At 44.0% G+C, this 18,893-nt stretch overlaps 1 protein-coding gene across 3 annotated transcripts in view; it reads left to right on the top strand.

Moving 5' to 3' along the window:
* DST (dystonin) overlaps positions 1–18,893 on the top strand; it is a 1,528,317-nt gene that overhangs the window by 1,317,863 nt on the left and 191,561 nt on the right. For all 3 annotated transcript variants that reach the window (XM_086926448.1, XM_086926449.1, XM_086926451.1), the window contains one exon: positions 7,585–7,751. In XM_086926448.1, coding sequence (XP_086782574.1) covers positions 7,585–7,751 — 167 coding nt within the window. The remainder of the gene's footprint in view (positions 1–7,584; positions 7,752–18,893) is intronic.

Genomic DNA, 18,893 nt, shown 5'->3' with positions numbered 1-18,893 from the left:
GTGGCCGTTAAAGTGTAAGTTTTGCTGCAGCAGCTTGCGTATGATGTAGGCGGTGGATAAAATAACTAGTAGTTCCTAGAAACAATGTGTTGCATAATCTAGTCTGGTTATAATGATGCTTTGTACCACTAAACAGCAAAATCACTTCTGCAAGAGAGGTAGAATTTTGCGAAGTGCCCTCATAAGGCCAAGCAGAGAGAGGCGAGTCTGTTAGCACGACTAGAGAGTGAATAAAACTCCCAAATTCTGAACAAAGCTGTCAGCGGGACTGATTTATCCTCAGGCGGACCAAAAGGCCGCAGACAATGGGCTTATGGGTGTCCCTGAAAACAGATAATGACCTCTATTTTATCCCCATTCAAATTAAAAAAAATTGGCACTCGGCCAGCTCGAAATATCACACATGCATTCATGAAAAGATGATATTGGAGATAGTAAAGTATGATACACTATGAAAATTAGCTTAGTATTGTCTGCATCAATTACAAACTTTAAAAAAAGACACATTTTATTGATTTTATTATGTTGTTTATTAATAAAAAAATATTACAATACAATACACTTTGTTAACCATACAACAAGGCGCCTCATTTCCATCATTTCCCCCACTCACTCCCCCGATAAACTGTTGGCCCCATGTCAGTGCTTAAATTGAGCCGGTGGTTTCTGATGCTAAGCACCCGCACTTATTCATCAACACCAGTGCTTTTCATGAGCACCAAATACGCCCACATTCACATTCATGTTTGGTAGGCACAGGGAGATTAACCTCTTAAGCGCTGCCGACGGCCAACGGTCGTCACGAGCGCTACCTCCCCAGTGCTGCGCACGACCATTGGACGTCCATTCAGCACTAGTTCCAATGGACAGCGCAGCACTGGGGAGGGATATTTGCGCCGCTGCTAAGGTGTTAAGTGATCTGCCCAGAATCACAGGATGTTGAGCCGCCGCCAAGACACTAACCAGGTTCCCCAGCTCCGAAGTCGGTAGCGCTGGCCATTATGCCACATCCTCTTCCCTCTTTCATAGATGGTAGCTGGTTCTGTTTTAGGCCATGCTAACAGGAAAAATAGGCTGGTGCAAGTGGCCTCCTAGTGAGAGCCCCAGCACTTTTTAAAAAACATTTTTAAGAAACAAAACAAATTAAACACTGTTTCATGTACATACAGGTAAGGTAATCCCTATAACAGTGTCATTGTCAATGTTCCCGACCATCATAGTTTGGAATTTTCATATCTCGGCAGTCATACAATTTTCTGAACGCGCAATGGCGATCCCTCTATAGTCTGGCCATCTTTGCAATATGTTTGAGTGCATTGCCTTGCTTTGTACACCAGCTTTTCTCTATTCAAGCACCTTTCCCCCACTCCGCAATCAGGGACAGTTCATTAGCTTTACAGTAGCGGGCAATATCTCTTTTAGCCACTATCAGGCCCAACCATGGGAAAGCTTATTAGTCACCCTCGAACCATGCTGATACATGTAAAAGGATCAGTCTGGGATCCAGTGATATGGGGTGCCCCATCACTTGGCATAGACAGGCAAGAATTGTGTGCAATTTCAGTACATCCCTCCACCGTGTGCAGGAAAGTACCTTCTGACACCAAACATCGAAGGCAGGAGGGTGGTGGCAATAGTTCCCAATGTCCAGAGTTTGTGCCGTGTGAGGTACAATCAGTGGAGGTATTTCAGCTGTGTGGGGCAGAATGCAATTGCAGAGTACATTGGCAACACTTTTGCCTCTTTCCAGTCCTGGTCTATCAAGCCCCTATGTCTTGTTCCGAAGCTGCACGCAGTGTAGCAGATGTGTCGGTCACATGCTGTGTTAGGGAAAGGTAGACTTGAGTAATCGTATGTGCTTCAAATTCCCTTAGGAGGAGCCTGGCTTCAAGGGGGTTGTACTCAGATTGTTCTTCTAACCCACGTATGTGTAGCGTCAGGCTGCGATGCAGTTGGAGGTTTGGTAAAACAGATTATGGTGTAGGTGAAATTCTCCCTAGAGGGTGTAGTATGATTTTAACATGGTGCCGTCCATAACATCCCCTTGAGTTGAGATACTTATTGCATCCCATTTAGAGAAGTTTGTCAACTCTGCTACCTGGTGCATTGCTGTTCCCACCCATAGCAGGGCCTGCGCTGTGAGTTTCAGTTTCCATCCCATTATTGCCAATGCATTCGCCCAGCTACACAGCACTGCTCTTGTTGCCGAGGGCAGCAGGGACCTTGCCTTTCCTGTGTATAACAGATGCTGAATTGGGGTGTTTTGAAGCCCCTGTTTTTCCAACGCATAAGCGGGGTCTTCCTGGTTATCGCACCACAATTCAATAATAATTACTAGGTGGGAAGCTCGATGGAAGCATTCAACATCAGCTGTTGTGATTCTCCTATCATATGTGGACTTAAAGCATTTAGAAAGGGCTGTACGAGGGGAACCGTGGTTCTATAGAAAAGTCTGAATTATAAAAAAGAGCGCAGTGGAGAGTAATGTAAGTTTTATAGGTGGTATAGGAACCATGGGGGGGAACCATTTTGAAAATAGCTGAGTGCCCCATGAGGGTCTAGGGAAGGGTTGGCCAAGTTTTGACGTCCACTGTCAGTGTATACAGAAGCTGTTGGATGTTCATTTCCCACACCACAAAGAGTCTGAGGGCGATATGTACTCCCAAATATTTGAAGTTGTGTGTAGCTAATTGTAAGCCAGTGGTCCATCAAAGGTCTTGAGGGTTTGGGGGGTGTCTGGGCAGACAGTGGACATAGCCATATTGATGGAGAGGCCCAATGTCTCACCAAAGATTTGGAGGATTTGGAGCACCCAGGCACTGGAGGTTTCCAGCTTGGTTAAGAAGATCAGGGCATCTTTGACATAAAGCGCAATTCTACTGCAGCACACCACCTCCCATTCAAATCCCGAACCTCCAAGTTGATACAAAGCCATGCGACCTGACGCTTATAGCTATAACGAAGAGCAACAGGGACAGGGGACCCCCTTGACATGTGCCACATTGGATAGGAAAACGTCTGGAGACCGCCATTTGTGCTCGGACATGAGCAGTTAGATCTGTGTAAAGGAGCTGGATGTATCTTATAAACTTGGGCCCATAGTGGAGTCATTGGAGCAATGCGAACAAGTACCTTCAAACCACGGAGTCACGCTTTTTCTATGTCCACCATTTACAAACTTTATGCTGTGGTATCTGATTAACTGGGCCAGTGGTCTAAGATACACGTTAAATCATTTTGAACTAAAAGAGGAACCCTGAGGAACTCCCTGCCTGGTTACTTTGAAGGAAGAGCGAAAATGAGAAAAATGAATTGCTTGCACTCTTCCTTCCAGAAAAGATATAAGCCACTTCAAAGCCATTACTCTAACAACTACCTTGGCAAGTCTTGAAACTAAAAAGTCTTGATTCACTGTGTGGAAGGTGGCAGATAAGTATAATAGTACTGAGAGTACCTGATAACCCTTGTCCACCGCCATTTGAAGATCGTCCAGTGCTGTGCCCAGGGTACATTCAAAGCCATGAAAAGGGTGAAAGCCAAATTGGACCTCATCCAGTAAGGAGTGCTCCTCCAGGAACCAAGTGAGTCACTTATTGACATCATTTTCGAAGATTTTACTAGGAGAAGGCAAAAGAGAAATAGGTTTATAATTTCTGAGAACTGTTGGGTCTGGGAGGCTTTTTTTAAGCGGAATATTACTAATGCCTTATTTCCAGTCTGGGGGTACCGTTGCCCCCTCAAGAGAGTATTTGCATATGGTTGCTAAAGGAATGGCAATGTGATCTAACAGCAGCTTCCATGACCCAGGTGGTAAACGGTGAAGCGAAGAGTGAGACGAGACAGAGTTTGAAAAATTGAGAAGCTTGCTTATTGATAGCAGACCTAAGACATCTAAAATGACCGTAGAATAATGTGTAGTTGACGGAAGGAGACAATCATCTGGTACTAGGGTTGAAGTTATCAAAGACTATGATGAGATTGATCGAGGGTTGAATGTCATAAGAATATCTTTAACTTTATTCTCAAAAGAGGCTGCCAAGTCACTGCAAAGTGATTGTGTTGAGTCTGTAATTCTTGCATAGATCCACGGAGAAGTAAATATCAGCTGTCTACAGATGGAAGATACTAAGTGAATGGCTAGACCAGGCTTGGGGGAGCACCTCCTTCAGCTCAACCAAGTCTAGAGGTGCAAACAGTAGGTCCAATGAATTTCCATGGTTATGAGTAGGACCAGTAACTAGTTTGGTAAAGGCCTGAAGAACCAGAGAACTCAGCTGGTATAAGCTGCCAGGCATATTGGAGGCATCAGGTCATTTGTTAAAGTTGCCTAATATGACAAAAGCTGCGTGAGATGCAATTAAAAGCAAAACAAAGTCATTAAAAGATTGGGCAAAATCCTCACAAGTCACTGGTGGTTGTTATCATACTAACCCTGCAATGGAATACGAGGTCTGCTGAGAAGGGGGTGAGTTTGCTTGGCTATGTGGGAGGAGTGTCCAGAAGGATAAACCCAGTGGGTTGCTGGCATGGGGAATAGCCAGCAAATGAGAGACTGTAAGGGAAAATGTCAAAGTGGTCCATGTATGAAGGGGTCCTCGGTTTCTCTGAATGGTTCTGGTTCATGAACTGCATCAAGATTTCTTCAAATATCAAGTACTCTGTAGATCAGCACTTGGCCATGATTGAAAGAGTTGTGCTGATGCTGCTGACATCAGAGATGCAATACTCCCACCAAGCCCAAGGTGGGAGACCTGATCAGCCAGAAAGCAGCAACTGCTGAGGGTTGTTGGGTTCATTCTGTGATACTATCCAGTGCAGGCCTGATTCACAGATTTGTACCTCAATATGACTCATAAAAAGTAAACACAGGCTGAGTCTATGGCTTAGTACAGACTCACATTTCAACGTCACAAGCTGGGTTCAAAAGAAGCAAAGCCATGTAGCAGAGCCCAATGTTACTTAAGACAGGCTACTCTAGACATGTAGCATGACTGCCAGTATGCCTTTAGCGGACTCTATTGTCTTTATTGAGCTCAGTTGTCTTTATTGGGCTCTGTTGTTTCCAGAAGGCTCTGTTATCTTTAGTTAGGTCTGTTGTTTTCAGTTGGCTCTGTTCCCGGCATTGCTTTCACTTATCTGCTGTCTTTATTGATGCTTTAGTTACTTACACCCACAACTGTACTAGTCTACACCACTCTATGCTACGCCACTCTACCCCACTCCACTCTACTCTAAGCCATTCTACGTCACTCAACTCCATGCCATTTTATCCGACTCCACTCTATGGCCCTCTACTCTATGCCATTCTACTCGTAACCACTCCACTCTATGCCACTCTTCTCAACTTTACTCCACCTCACTCTACATCACTCCACTTTATGCCATTCTACGCTACTCTACTTTATGTCACTCTACCCTAAGCAACTCTAGGCCACTCTACTCCACCCCACTCTGTGCCAGTCCAAAGCACTTCACTCCATACAGTGCAACTCTATGGCACTTCACGCCACTCTATTCTGCACTAATCTATGCCACTCTACTCTACTCCATGACACTCTTCTCCACTCCATCCCACTCTACTCTACGTCACTCTACTCTACACCACTCCATTTTACTCTATGGCCCTCCACTTATCCACTCAAATCCTCGCTCCTCCACGCCACTTCACTCTACGCCACTCTACTCTAGGCCATTCTATGCCACTCCACATAATGCCACTCTACAGCACTCTATGCCACCCCACTTTACACCACTCTAAACTACGCCACTCAACCGTATACCATTCTACGCCACTCCACTCTACACCACTTTGCTCCATGCCACTCTGTGCCTCTCCACTCTACTCCACCCCACTCTTTGCAACCCCACTGCACGCCACTATACACCATTCTATTCTATGCAAATCCATTTTAAGCCACTCCACTCTATACCAGACTACTCTATGCCACTCCACTCTATGGCGCTCCACTCTACACCACTCCACACAATGCCACTCTACGACTCTTCACTCTATGCCTCTTCACTTTACGACTCTCCACTCTACAGTACTCCACTCTATGCCCCTCCACTCTATGCTGCTCTACATCACTCTACTTTATGCCACTCCACTGTAAGCCACTCCATGCCATTCTACACCACTCTACCCCACTCCACTCTGTGCCACTCAAGTTGATGCCATTCTCCTCTATGCCACTCTATTCTCCTCTATGCCACTGTACTCTTTGCCATTCTACTGTACAGCACTCTAGCAGACTCTCCCCAATGCCCCTCTACACCAGTCCACTCTGCGCCATTCGACTTTATGCCACTCTACAGCATTCTATGCCAGTCCACTTTACACCACTCTAAACTATGCCACTCTACACTACTCTACGCAACTTCACTTTACACCACTCTACTCCATGCCATTTTACCCCTCTCCACTCCACCCCATTCTATGCCACTACTCTATGCCACTCTGCTCTACACCACTCAACTCTGTGCCACCCCACTCTACTCTACACCACAGCACTCTACTCCACGCCACTCTACTCCACCTCACTCTAAGCCACTCTACTCTACACAAATCCATTCTATGCTACACCACTGTATACCAATCTTCTCTATGCCATTCTATGACACTCCACTCGGTCACACTACTCCACTCAATGCGACTCTACTCTATGCCTCTTTACTGTATGCCTCTTCACTCAACGCCTCTCCACTCTGCTCCTCTCCACCCTGTGTCTCTCCACTCTACACCACTCCACTTTATGCTACTAGTTGCCACTTTACTTTATGACACTCCAGTTTACGTCACTCTACTCTACTCTATGCCTCTCTACTTGGCAGCACTATACTGTACGCCTCTCCAGTTTACGCCACTTCATTCTGCTCCACTCCACTCTATGATACTCACCTCTGTTCCACTCTCTTCTACACCACTCTGCTGTATGCTACACCACTAACCTTTAGCCATGCTGAGCAGCAGCAACTCTGCAGTGCAACATGGCTAGAAGATTCTGGAAAAGCCAATAGCGGTCACATAAGCGCTTGCTGGCTGTGCCAATGCTTGTTTTTCTTTGCCGTCCAGTAAGATGTGTTCTTATCCATCTGACACTTACTTACCGAGTCCATCTAAAGCAATCCCAATCTGTTGTCCTTACACCCCTAGTGAAAGTGGTTCTGGGGTAAACAGGAAGTGAACACATTGCTATCACTATTTTTAGGGCACCTGCTAGTTTATCTTCGCAATCCCTCTGCCTCTCTGTAGTAGTCAATTCTGATTTCGCTGCTTGCAGGATAAAATTGAAACCATTGCTACAGTTTACAAACTTCATGGGAAATGTGAATTGTAGGTTTTCTTTGTCTGCCTGCATTACTTTTGAGCATTCACTGTTTTACTTCGCGGTAATGAAGAGTTGGTCCACTTGCGTGACTTCAGCTGAACGACTCTATCTCCTGCGTTAACAAAGTCACACCAACAGGTCTATCCCACAGCTCATAATACATCACCGCACTCCAAAGCACAGGGGGACCACTGGCTCGCTGCATGTTGACACAGCTGCTTCCTGCAACTGAAGCCTTGCATTGTTTTCCTTCCAGCTGCTCCAGAGGTTGCTAGATGACCGCAAGCCTACTGTCGAGGCCATCAGGCGAGAAGGAGAAAATATTGCAGAGTCAGCAGAACCGGCAGATAAGGAGAAGACCTTGAAGCAGCTGGACATCTTAGGCCACAGATGGGACGTGCTTCTGAAGAAAGCAGAAACCAGGTACTCGAAGCGCTTTTTACTCTTAAGGCAAAGTGAATGAACAGGTCCGACCAGATGCAGATTGGTGGAGAGCACTGTCAGCGTAGGCTGATGCAAGCGAGGGGTGCAACTCCTTTAGGCACTAGGGGGCATATTAACAAGCAATAGCGATAATTATCGCTATTGCTTGGTTAGTGTGAAAAAATTATCGCCGAGCTGCGGATATTTTTATCGCAGATAAACCTTGGTATTACCAAGGTTTATCGCAAATGCGATAAAAATCGGCCGCAATGCATGAATATCTCTGAAAAGTCCGCTATTCATGCATTAGCGAGCTAATGCTCTTAGCCATGTTACCCACCTACCATTGGATAACATGGCTAAGAACTGCTCAGGGCAGGTGTTAGCTTTTGGAGATATTCGCGCTTAGCGTAAATATCTCCAAAAGTTCATAATAGGAGATAGCGATGTCAGCAACTGTTTCCAGTCGCTAACATCTTGGCACGCCCACTTTGCATGTCATTAGTGATAAATAACACTGACATGCAAAGCGGGGCCCAAGATAGTCGCTATCTCCTACTAGCTGTCGCTAACTGGTGTTAGGGACAGCTAGGTAATAGGGAGATAATTTTATCTCCACTTTCTTGGCTTTTAAAGCCAAAAAAGCGGAGATAAACCCCCTTGCTAATATGCCCCTAGATTATTATTTTATGAAACGTTAGAAAAAGGAAATATCCAAGCCTTTTGTTGATCTAAGTGCAGCCGATTGAATGTTTCCCTCTTTGCACGGTCAGAAACATGTTGGATGGGCATTCCCTGCTGGCACCTCTACCACCGGGAGGCACTTCCCTTGACATATGGCAGAGCTCGTTTGGAATTTACTAATGCTGCTTTGAAATAGCGGGGTGAGCAGAAATGCAAAGCCTCCCTCTTACAAATAATTCAGATGTACATGAGTGTTATTGCAGGAAGGGTGGCACGGGGCTTTCACTGTCAGCACCTGCTCGCAGCTGTGGTATGCAAGCTGTCCTTTTCACACCTCCTCCACACTAAAGCTCTCAAGCTGGATGTTTAAGTCAGTGATACCTTTTCTCCCTTAAAAATCTCTCATGAACCTTCATACCAGCGTCAGCCAGCATTCTTGTAATGCGAGCTCTGGTCCTCCAGTGTTTAACTGCAGCTGGTGAGTGCAACAGTTCCCTCAGTTTGTTACAGACATGCGCTCTAATTATTGGAAAACCACAAAGTAAGCGGCAAAGTCCAGATATGCAATCTCATGTTCAATACTCTGCTGTGGAGCTGGACTCTGTGAGGACTGGTGAGAGGTGAAAGCTCAAAATTAGCATGGTAATGCCTTGTGGCTTGACTAAAAAGAATATGTGTGGCTTTTAAGAGATAAGTTAGAAATGCACCTAAAAAACATTACAGATAAAGGGAAAAAATTATGTTATACTTAGTGACATGAAGTCACATGTACATTCAGTAGAATATAGAGGACTTTATTGGCATAAGTAAGAAAGAGTTGACAAAGAAAATATGCAAAAAACATTAAATATTACTATCTGTTCAGTCGATGTTGTTTCAGTTTTCATGATCTTTCAAACCTAAACCCTATGCACGATGTGTTTTTTGATTACCGGAATGGACCTCTTTTGATGCTCTCTCCTTTGTTTCAGGATGGTCTTGTAGTATGATGCACACATCTCCTCCAATTTGACTTGCAAATAATGTCTTTTTCTTGTAGAATGTTGGGAAGTAGCTGTCTTAATTGTGTTTTTAGATGGGACAGTCTAGCAGAAAGTGTTTCTCAGTTTCTACTTTTCTCAAGACACTCTTGACAAGTCTATCCTGTCTGGGGTTGTGGTTTGATCTGTTTCAAAATATCTGTATTTCTAGTCTATGGGCACGCAGTCTATATCTGGTGAGCATTTGTGCTGTTGTTTTCTCCACAGTAAAGTATTCAGAAAGATTAACACTGCTTCCCAGTAAGCTCAGCATTCTAGCTTATCAAGTAGTCTCATTTGCGACTCCTGTTACATTGTGTAGTAGTGCTTCCTTTGTTCTAAGACCTTGGGAAGTGCGGCCAGCGAGCAGCCAGTCCCCCACTGCACAAGGACTTTCTTCTCCTTTTTTTAAACATTTTGTTCAAGGGGAAATTTGCACACTACCTCTGTATCATGGGGTGGAAGTACAGCGGTACGTCAAAGGACAGCCACGCTGGGGTTTCACCAGAGTACCGCAGTACCCATGGCCTTATTTTTGTTTTATTTTAACTTCAGAGGGTGTCCCTTTGGCCACTCATCCAAGTGCCTCAGGATCAGGGTGTCCATACCTGGCCCCCTTAAACCCTTTAAAAAAAAACTCTTTCAGGACTTAGGGTAACTGCTGTAATGGCAGGCGGAATATTTTGTTCAGAGTTGTGGCTAGCCAATCAGAATGATCTTTCCAGCGCAAATGGGACTGGACCGGGCCTGCAGGACCGATGTGGCCAACTAGAGACAAAGCTTCCTCAGCAAATCAGAAGGCCCTATGTTTTCAATTTTCAATACCACATGACTCACGCTGGACCAACTGTCCCGATAAACCTAACTTTTTAAATCCATCATGCCCACCCAAACCCCTCTTTAAATGTTAATTTCTTAGAAAAGACTGAACAGATTTACAGCACATCCCAAAAATAGCATGCATTCTGAATAGAGTTCTAACAGTTGCTAACATTTGTGTAATTCTGTTCAACCGTTTTCCTGTATCGGATAGCAGAGTTTCCTAATGGAACTAACATGGGAAATCAGCGATTTGGGACCCCGTCTCACCTTTTTGTTGGAACCTACTTGACAGATCAGTGAAAATCATCCCATGAAGGAGCCTAGGTGGATTAACTTTTTGGGGGGGAATGTTTTATGCTGATTTATCAAACTGTGCCAAAGTGATTAACAAAACAAAAAAACATCTCCCCATAGAAACTCTGACCTAACAATCGCTGCACAGTGGCAACTTCCAATGTGTGAATACATATATTTATTTTATGTATCTGTATTTTTCTATATCTAGATCACATATATGTAACACATGCATGTATGTATCACACGAACATCCACCTAAAACAAAGCCTGTTTTGACTATGGGCCAGATTTATATCTTGATGGAGAAGGAATTCCATTGCAACTGTGACAGAGTTCCCTCCTGCCAACATTATGGTCTGCCTGCCTGATTTACATGTGGGTGGACCATAGCTTGATGAAGGCAGAGGCTATTCCATGTTCACCGTGGTCTAATGTCTTCAAATGAATTAGGGCCATTTGAGGTTTGGCTGTATGAGGTGCCTACCGCATGATGCAGGGATTTACAGTGACTCCCATTTCTCTATGAGAGCTTGTGCTGCGGCAGGTTTCAGACCGCTGCACAAGATCCCATAGGGAAATTTGAAATCTGCGACTGCACCATGTACAGTCGCATCGTAATTGCAGCGGTCTGTTGCTAAACCACAGAAATGTCGGCCGGCAGCAACTCCAACCGACATCCAAATTAGGGCCTAAATTGGGCCCTTTATCTTTAAGCTACAATAATTCAAAGGCAATAGTTAATTTTCAGTGCACAAATAAAAATCAGATTTTCCAGTGATGTGCAGTACACCTGCCTGCTGTAAAGAACCCGTATTGTTCTATTACAATTTGATGAATAACTTATTTAGATTTTTTTTTATTATAAGCATATCACCGCCGCCACATTGAGGTGGCAACATATTTTCCTTTTTTTCTGCTTTCTTTGTGAAATATTTTTGCCAGACTTCAAGAGTGAGTACCCTATTGCTCCGCTGGAGCCCACAGTACGCCTACCCACACGTCGGTATGTACAGACGCTCCTCTGTACATACCGACGTGTGGGTAGGCGTACTGTGGGCTCCAGCAGAGCAATAGGGTACTCACTCTTGAAGTTCCCTTATACGGGAGGAGACCGAGGTGGCAACCCTCTTGAACGAAGTAGGGTTCCAGGAACTAGAGACAGGACCTCCGGCCTGCCATTTAATAGCATGTGGATTAAGTAATATTGGCATAACACACTGTGTAGATAGTTTTTAATTTTTAGGTCCTGACGAATTGCATTGCATCAATTAGAGCACTGAGCATAAAAAATGTTGACCGATAGATCCACTTCACTGGATCTTTGCACCGGATAGTAACCTCTCGCCCTTTCCTTTTATAAGGTAGTAGCCACGCCATTAAAATTGTAGAGTGGACTACCTAACCTTTTTTAACTCTTTCACCACTCCCCAGCATCTAGACCCCACCTAGGGCCCTCACACCCAAGCACCATTTGGCAAGGACAGAAGATCTCCGACAAAGAGCCCCTTTTTTGGGAGCCCATCAGACATTGCACCACCAGTTGGACGAGGAGCAAAACCTATATGACGAAGCATGACACCTAGCTTGCTGGGTGTGTGAGGGTTTTAGTCCCGAAAGGGAGACTCCCTCCTCCCTCTCATTTCAATTTCCTGGTCTGGGACCTCTTCCCAGCTTCCCGTGACATTTCAGAGGTGCAGCACCGTCTGTGGGGAACTGCGTACCCTTCTTTGCTTTCTGACTTACAGGGCTTGTACGCTGGACCCCGGTAAAAATAGCCCTCCCTGTCCCTCCCTTTTGTTGATACATTTCAGTATACCCATGTGTTGTTTAAAGTATCAAGTGTACCTCATCTCTCTAGAATTGGAGGTATTCTTGTGGACAGTAATTTGTCGAGTTTTACTAAAATTAGAAAGGTTCTACAGTGTTTGCGACAAAGATAGCCTAAACACATGCTGCTCCTGAAAAAGTGGATGTATTTTCCTCATGGTGCTACTAACTGTCACCTACGCAATGGTAGGGTGGAATGCAGAATCAAGTACGCAACTGGTTCCCGCACGGCTTGGTTCATGACCGGGTTATTTTGACACAGTCACTGTAAGAGTTTAAAAGGGTTACCCTTCAAAGCTTTGTGGGTTTGGAGCTCTGGCACAAAGCTTCCATTTTGTGCCACTATAGAGCCACACCGTTAGCCCCACATGTCTTGAAGCCTTTGGCTTAGTGATATCATTATGATGATCCTTCCGGCATACAATCCTGTTTAACTTGACGTCAGTCTACGGACATCATAAGAATTTTTTCCTCTGTATAAGAAAAAGGCTCTCCCGGAGAGATTCCACACTATAGTTGTGTACCTATATGTGACTGAAACCACTCTCAGATTGTCCGTTTTGCAGTTCTTAATCACATCTAGATGAACTATCTGGTCATTCAGGTCCACTAGGGCTTCTAGAACTGTTTTCAACAAAGAATAATTTTAGGCAATGCAGGAGAGAAGATATTTTCATTGTGCCTGTTTCAAAAGGACACATTCCCACATTAATTAGATTTTTAAGCTGTTTCCCTCAAACAGCACCATAGAACTTTACAAAAATGCTGACAGGGAACATTTCCAACACTTTATGCAAACCTAGCTTTCACTTAGTTGGTTGAAAAATTGGCTTCTGCAGACTTACATATCTGATTCAACTCACAAAATCAGTTAATATACTTCAAACCTTCAGTGGTCATAACTTTAGGGTTTGAGGCACGACCGTTGGTGTTCTCAGGATATGGCATTTTGTGGTGAAAACCAACAAATTCATCTCTTTTGGTATTCACAAAAATCCAATTGATAATCAAACACATCTGGCATATATTCATTTTGTGTTGAACAAGGATGAAATACATGGGTGTGGCAAACACCCAAATAGCCCTCTATTTAAAAGGGATGCATTGGAATCGCATTCTTCCACTGGGCAAACATGCTGTATATGGGATTACACCTATCTGCTGAACTGGCTTTCTACACTTTGAGTAATCCACAGCGGTTAAGTACTGGGTGGTAGTGTATACATGGAAATCTGTGATCTGTTTATGTTTCTGTGTGCTGTTGGTATATTTTTAAATCTCCTAAAAGTTGAAAGTTTGTACAAATCTATGATGCATATTTTTTATTTTATTTTATTTGTTAATGTATCTTTGTGTATCAAACACAATGAGAATAAACATGCTAAAAAGGAAGGTCAAAGTGTCAGAAATATATTGTATGCCAGAGACCCCATGATGCAAACCAAAATGTGAAAATAACTGATAATGTAAAGTCAATATTTTATGTTATGACTCTTTATTGTGAATGGATACAGATTATATTATCCCAGTCAGGGCGGGTGTGAGGTAGTGAAAGAATAAGCCAGTGCTTACAAGTTAGTGTGAGATCCATAAAGAATAGTGCAAAAGATCATCTATACCTATCAGCAGTCACACCAGTCCTCCTCAGAAGTGATACCACCTTAACAAATCATTTTAAGATTATTGAAAAAAGCTGTTAGAGAATGCCTTCTCACTCTTAACAGATGCAGTAGTTGAGACTTAGCCAGGGCAGAGGCTCTCCTTTCATAGTTGTATGACTGGACTTGGAATAGTATAAATTACTATTCAAACTCCAGTCTACGCAACAGTAGGGAAGGCGTTGGACTGAAAAATCCAACACCAGTCCAACAACGCGCCCCCTACAGCAAGTCGTTGTAACGACTTGCGGGTTAAAGTAATGTGTGGTAATGTCACAGTGGGGGTAGTGACTGCATTATGAAGGCTGGTTGTTGTTGAGACTGTGGGGTCTAGGATGTTTCTCCTATTTCATATATAATTAAATCAAATGACCAGATGCAAAGAATATATACATTTATATTGTATCAAATTGTTTGTCATGCCAGTTGTGCAGGTATTGACAGAGATTACTAAGCCAACACTCCTCTAGTGTGCCCAGTATAAAGATGTAGCCATAGTTACAGAATGGAATAATGTTTGCACTTCGGCAATGACAAGGAAATGAATCCCTGATAAGAGAGGACATGAATATTTCCTCTGCGACAGAGCATGAATGGGTGAAAAGCAGATGGACGTTGCCCTCAGCAGCTTTAATTCCAATTGCAAACTTGTGGAGTGGAGAAGCGTGGCTCAATGGTTAGAGCGGCAGACCCTGATGCAGAGGTCTGGCCCGGACCCAGGGTTCAATTCCCGCCTCGGTGGCTCTTGGACTCAATCTCCCCGGACCTGATAATTCTCTCCTCGGTGCCTAGTCTAATCATGGGTCCCACTCTGTGACTCTGGGCAATAGCTTGCTTAATCTCCACAACAGCCCCAACAGCGCTTGGATGCCTGGCTTCACCTTGGGGGTGCCCAGGAGTGGACATCTCACAGGAAAGCCAGGAAGGGTTCCACAGCGGTATGAATACAGCGCTACGAGACCTCTGGATAGAAGGTGCTATATAAATACAAACACATTTACATTCAATTGCAAACTTAACTTGTTTGTGAACAGCTATTAACAAATTGTACCTCGTAGCAAGGTGTAAGGGTATAAGTAAATGCGATTTGTGATTGAAGACCAACCATTTAGGCATTATAGTAAGACTTTGTGGTGTAAATTTGCTTCATATAATGGTGTTTTCTAGATTGCAAGTTCTCGGTCAAATTTCAATCCAAACATTCTTGGCAGACTTTTTTTAGGTCTGGCTTGATGGCACATCTGTCAAATGAACAGAAGCAGGGCTATAAGAAGCAGTTCTGACATAGAGTTAAGCTCTGTCAACATACTCATCTTCTCTACAGTCTTTGAATTACGCAGACGGTGCCTGCTCCCATTGAAAAACTGTGTTTATATTGCACTTCTTGTCTTAATATTACACTGTGTTAAAACCTGTAAATACATATTATGTTGCATAGAAACTTATAAATTACCATAGTACGTAATGGATTTGGTTTTAGTTACCCCCTTTGACAACCCCAGGATGTTGGAGATTTGCAAGGTGATAATCCTTGTTAGGTCCTCTTAGAAGAGGTCGTATATTGTTTTGCCAAATGTAAATTTGTACATATTTGTAATTTTATGATTGTGTGCCTGATGGTTACCTTGTGGGAAAATGTATGCTCACTACTTTAAACATGAGTTGGTTATGGTGACATGCCAATGCTATTGGTTTGGTCAGTTAATGGCAAAAATTGTCAGAGGCCACAGGTCTGACATGTTTATTATGGAAGGTTATTACTAAGACAGTAGGCATGACAGATTTATTTTGAAATGTACATATTAACCTCAGTAGTTCTTTTATTGGGGGATTGTTATCATGCTGTGTGAAATCCTGTGGACGGGTGTTTTATTACGTGGCAGCTAAGCGGTTAATAAAGAAGAATTGAGTTTTAATGTTGTTTTCCCCATGGCAAACACCAGGTGTATAAGATTTGCATTGTAAGAATCTCTATTCCCGTAGGAGGGATTATATATTGTATAACCAACGGTAATTTTTTACATTTTTGTAATGTTATGACAGTCTGCCTAATCGTTGATTTGTGTGAAAGCTTATGCTAAATACAGTAGGTTTAAGTTGATTATGGCAACAAGTCATTGATAATAGCTATAGAATTCATTGGGAAAAGATATGACAGATTTGTCAGCTCTTACGACAAATTCCACAACTTAGAAGTGTGCTAGGAAACAACGTCTCCCAAAAAAATGACACGATTCAAGCTGTGGCATGACTGCAGGAAGCAGATGTCGGTTATGGATCCACACAAGATGTGTTTTTGGTGCCTGGACTCTGAACAAGACTCTGATTCATATGATACGTGCACCTTCACATGCACCCGATGGAGATTCGAGACCAGGAGGCAAAACTGTATGTCGTCAAAGACACAAAGACATGTATGTCCCACCACAAGTCACTGGTCCGGACCCGATCACAGTCAGGGGTCTGTTCCTGCATCTGCTTTGCTTCCCACTCTAAGTCCTCCAGTAAGCCCAAATCCAAATGTAAGCTTTAAAAAGCATAGCAGGAATTAACCCCATCCCATCACTCTAAAGAGAAGGAATGGCATCAGATTGTGGGTCGCAGTCCATCAATGTTGCTAGCTACTGAGCGATTCCTCAGTTGATCTCTACATACTTCAGGTTTCCCAGTCCTATCTTTTTAGTTCTGACTCTAAGCCTGTGCTAGTGCAGCGTGCACCTCAAGATGTCGATGATGGCGAGCGGGGATGGCTGGCTCTACCTCATTAGACAGATAATGCCTTATACCACGATTTACAAAATGCCAGCCGGGTTGACACCTTCCCTGATACAAAGCTTGACTCTCTACATGGGTTACCAAGGAAGGATGGTGCCTCATTTGCAGTTGGTGAGTCAGAGAGCAGGTGAGGTGCTTGAGTTATGGCTGCCTTCCATTGAGTCTAAAACAAAGGTTATAACAGATATTCTGCAACCTGAGGTAGCAACCTCCGAGGCCTTATTTCTATTCAGTTATGCCCTCACAGATACTCTGACGGATGCTTTGTTAAAATCATGTTCTTGCCACCTGTGAATAAGGAGGTAGCCTAATGTCATAGACCAGCACCTGCTGCACAGGAGTTTCTCGCTAAGCATCCTATTGTACAGACTTTAACTAGTAAAGTGATTCATAATTCATTTCCCTTCACTTTCCTGGATAGAAAATCCTAAAGGACAGACCCCTTTGGCAAACACATGTTTTCTTCAGCCAATCTGGTCTGTAAACACAGTCTGTTTGTTTGACCAATACACCTATGTCTTTTGGGACATGACCAGCGAGATCTTGCAGGCCATTCTAGAAGGTCTTAGCACCTCAATGGCCCAGCTCAACATTTCGGACAAAACATGGCCAAATATATTATCTGCACAGGTTTGATTTCCCTGAATTGTCTTGGCTGGAGGGTTGGTATAAGTGACATCCTTCGTCGACATGCCAGGATGAGGTCCATGGGGTTCACCAGTGGAGTACAGGGTTCACTGAAGGACATGCCTTCTGATAGGTCCCGCGTTTTCCGTGAGAAGGCGGCCTTCACCTCGGGTATCTTTGAAGACAATAGAGATAAGAGGGCGTTCCTTTAGGCTGTTGGCCCATCCCAAACAATTCCTGCACCAGTTTTGGAAATGTAGGGGCTACTCTATGGAGCTGAAATATTAACAGAGTTAGTCTTCCCAAAATCCCAGTCTTTTTGGGTCTACAGATGTGAATTAAGAAGACAACTTGTGCGCCAGCTCCAGTACCAGTCTTCCAGCTCCTCCACCTGTGCTACAAAGTCAACAAACCACTTTAGTTTGCCCTGAGAGGTGCATTACCACCTAGTGGGAGGGAGAATCCAACACTTCTTTCCAGGTTGGCAATCAATCACATCCGACAGATGAGTCTTGCAAATTTTTTAAAAAGGTTACACCCTACCTTTTCTCTCCCCACCACCCAATACCCCTTCCACACCAGAACGGATTTCAGAAGTGCATCTGTCCATAATGCTATAGGAGGTACACCTATTACTCTGCAAAGGTGCCCCTGATAAGGCACTGGACTCGGAGAGAGGCAGGGTTATTGCACTAGCTATTTCCTTATCTCAAAATAGAATGGGCTGCAAGCCTATCTTGAACATCCATCTACTCAATGCCTTCCTACTGAAAAGACAGGTGCAAGAAGCTCACTTGGGCCCAGATCCTATCTGCTCTGGACCCGGCGAAAATGTTGTCATTTTCATATACCCGTCCTGCAATCTCACAGACATTACCTGCAGTTTAAGGTGGGCCAGGAGATTTTCAGTTTACTGTGCTCCCTTTCAGACTCATTAGCGCCCCTCGGGTGTTCATGAGAGTGATGGTAATTGTCACGTCCCTCTTCGGAGTTAGTGAGTTTCTGTAGTCTCGTAACTTGGCAACCTCCTGCTGAAGGCAGGTTTGTTACAGTCAGTCATGGACCATCAACAACGATGGTGCTCTTTTAACATTTTTGGGTTTCACAGTACATGAGCTAAAATCCCACCTGATTCACTTCCAGAGACTTCCCTTCATTGGGGAAAGCATGGATACCGTGGAGTTCAGGGCGTTCCCTCCATAGCAACTAGTCCAGGATCGAAAAAAGGCAATGCTGGGCAGAAGAGAACCTTCTGTTGCGCATTGGCAAAGAAACAGCCCTCGGAAGGTCTGAGAGCCCATTTCATCTGGTGTAAAGCTTCTACTACTGTATTGACTTGAGGAATGCTGGTCCTTGATATTTGCCAGGCTGCGACGAGAGGACATCAATGCCTACATTCAAGAAGCACTGTTGCCCTGACTGCTGGTCAGGGG

Source organism: Lissotriton vulgaris, chromosome 6, assembly GCF_964263255.1.
Source record: "Lissotriton vulgaris chromosome 6, aLisVul1.2, whole genome shotgun sequence".
Taxonomy (NCBI): Eukaryota; Metazoa; Chordata; class Amphibia; order Caudata; family Salamandridae; genus Lissotriton; species Lissotriton vulgaris.
This window is presented reverse-complemented; position numbering and strand designations above follow the sequence as displayed.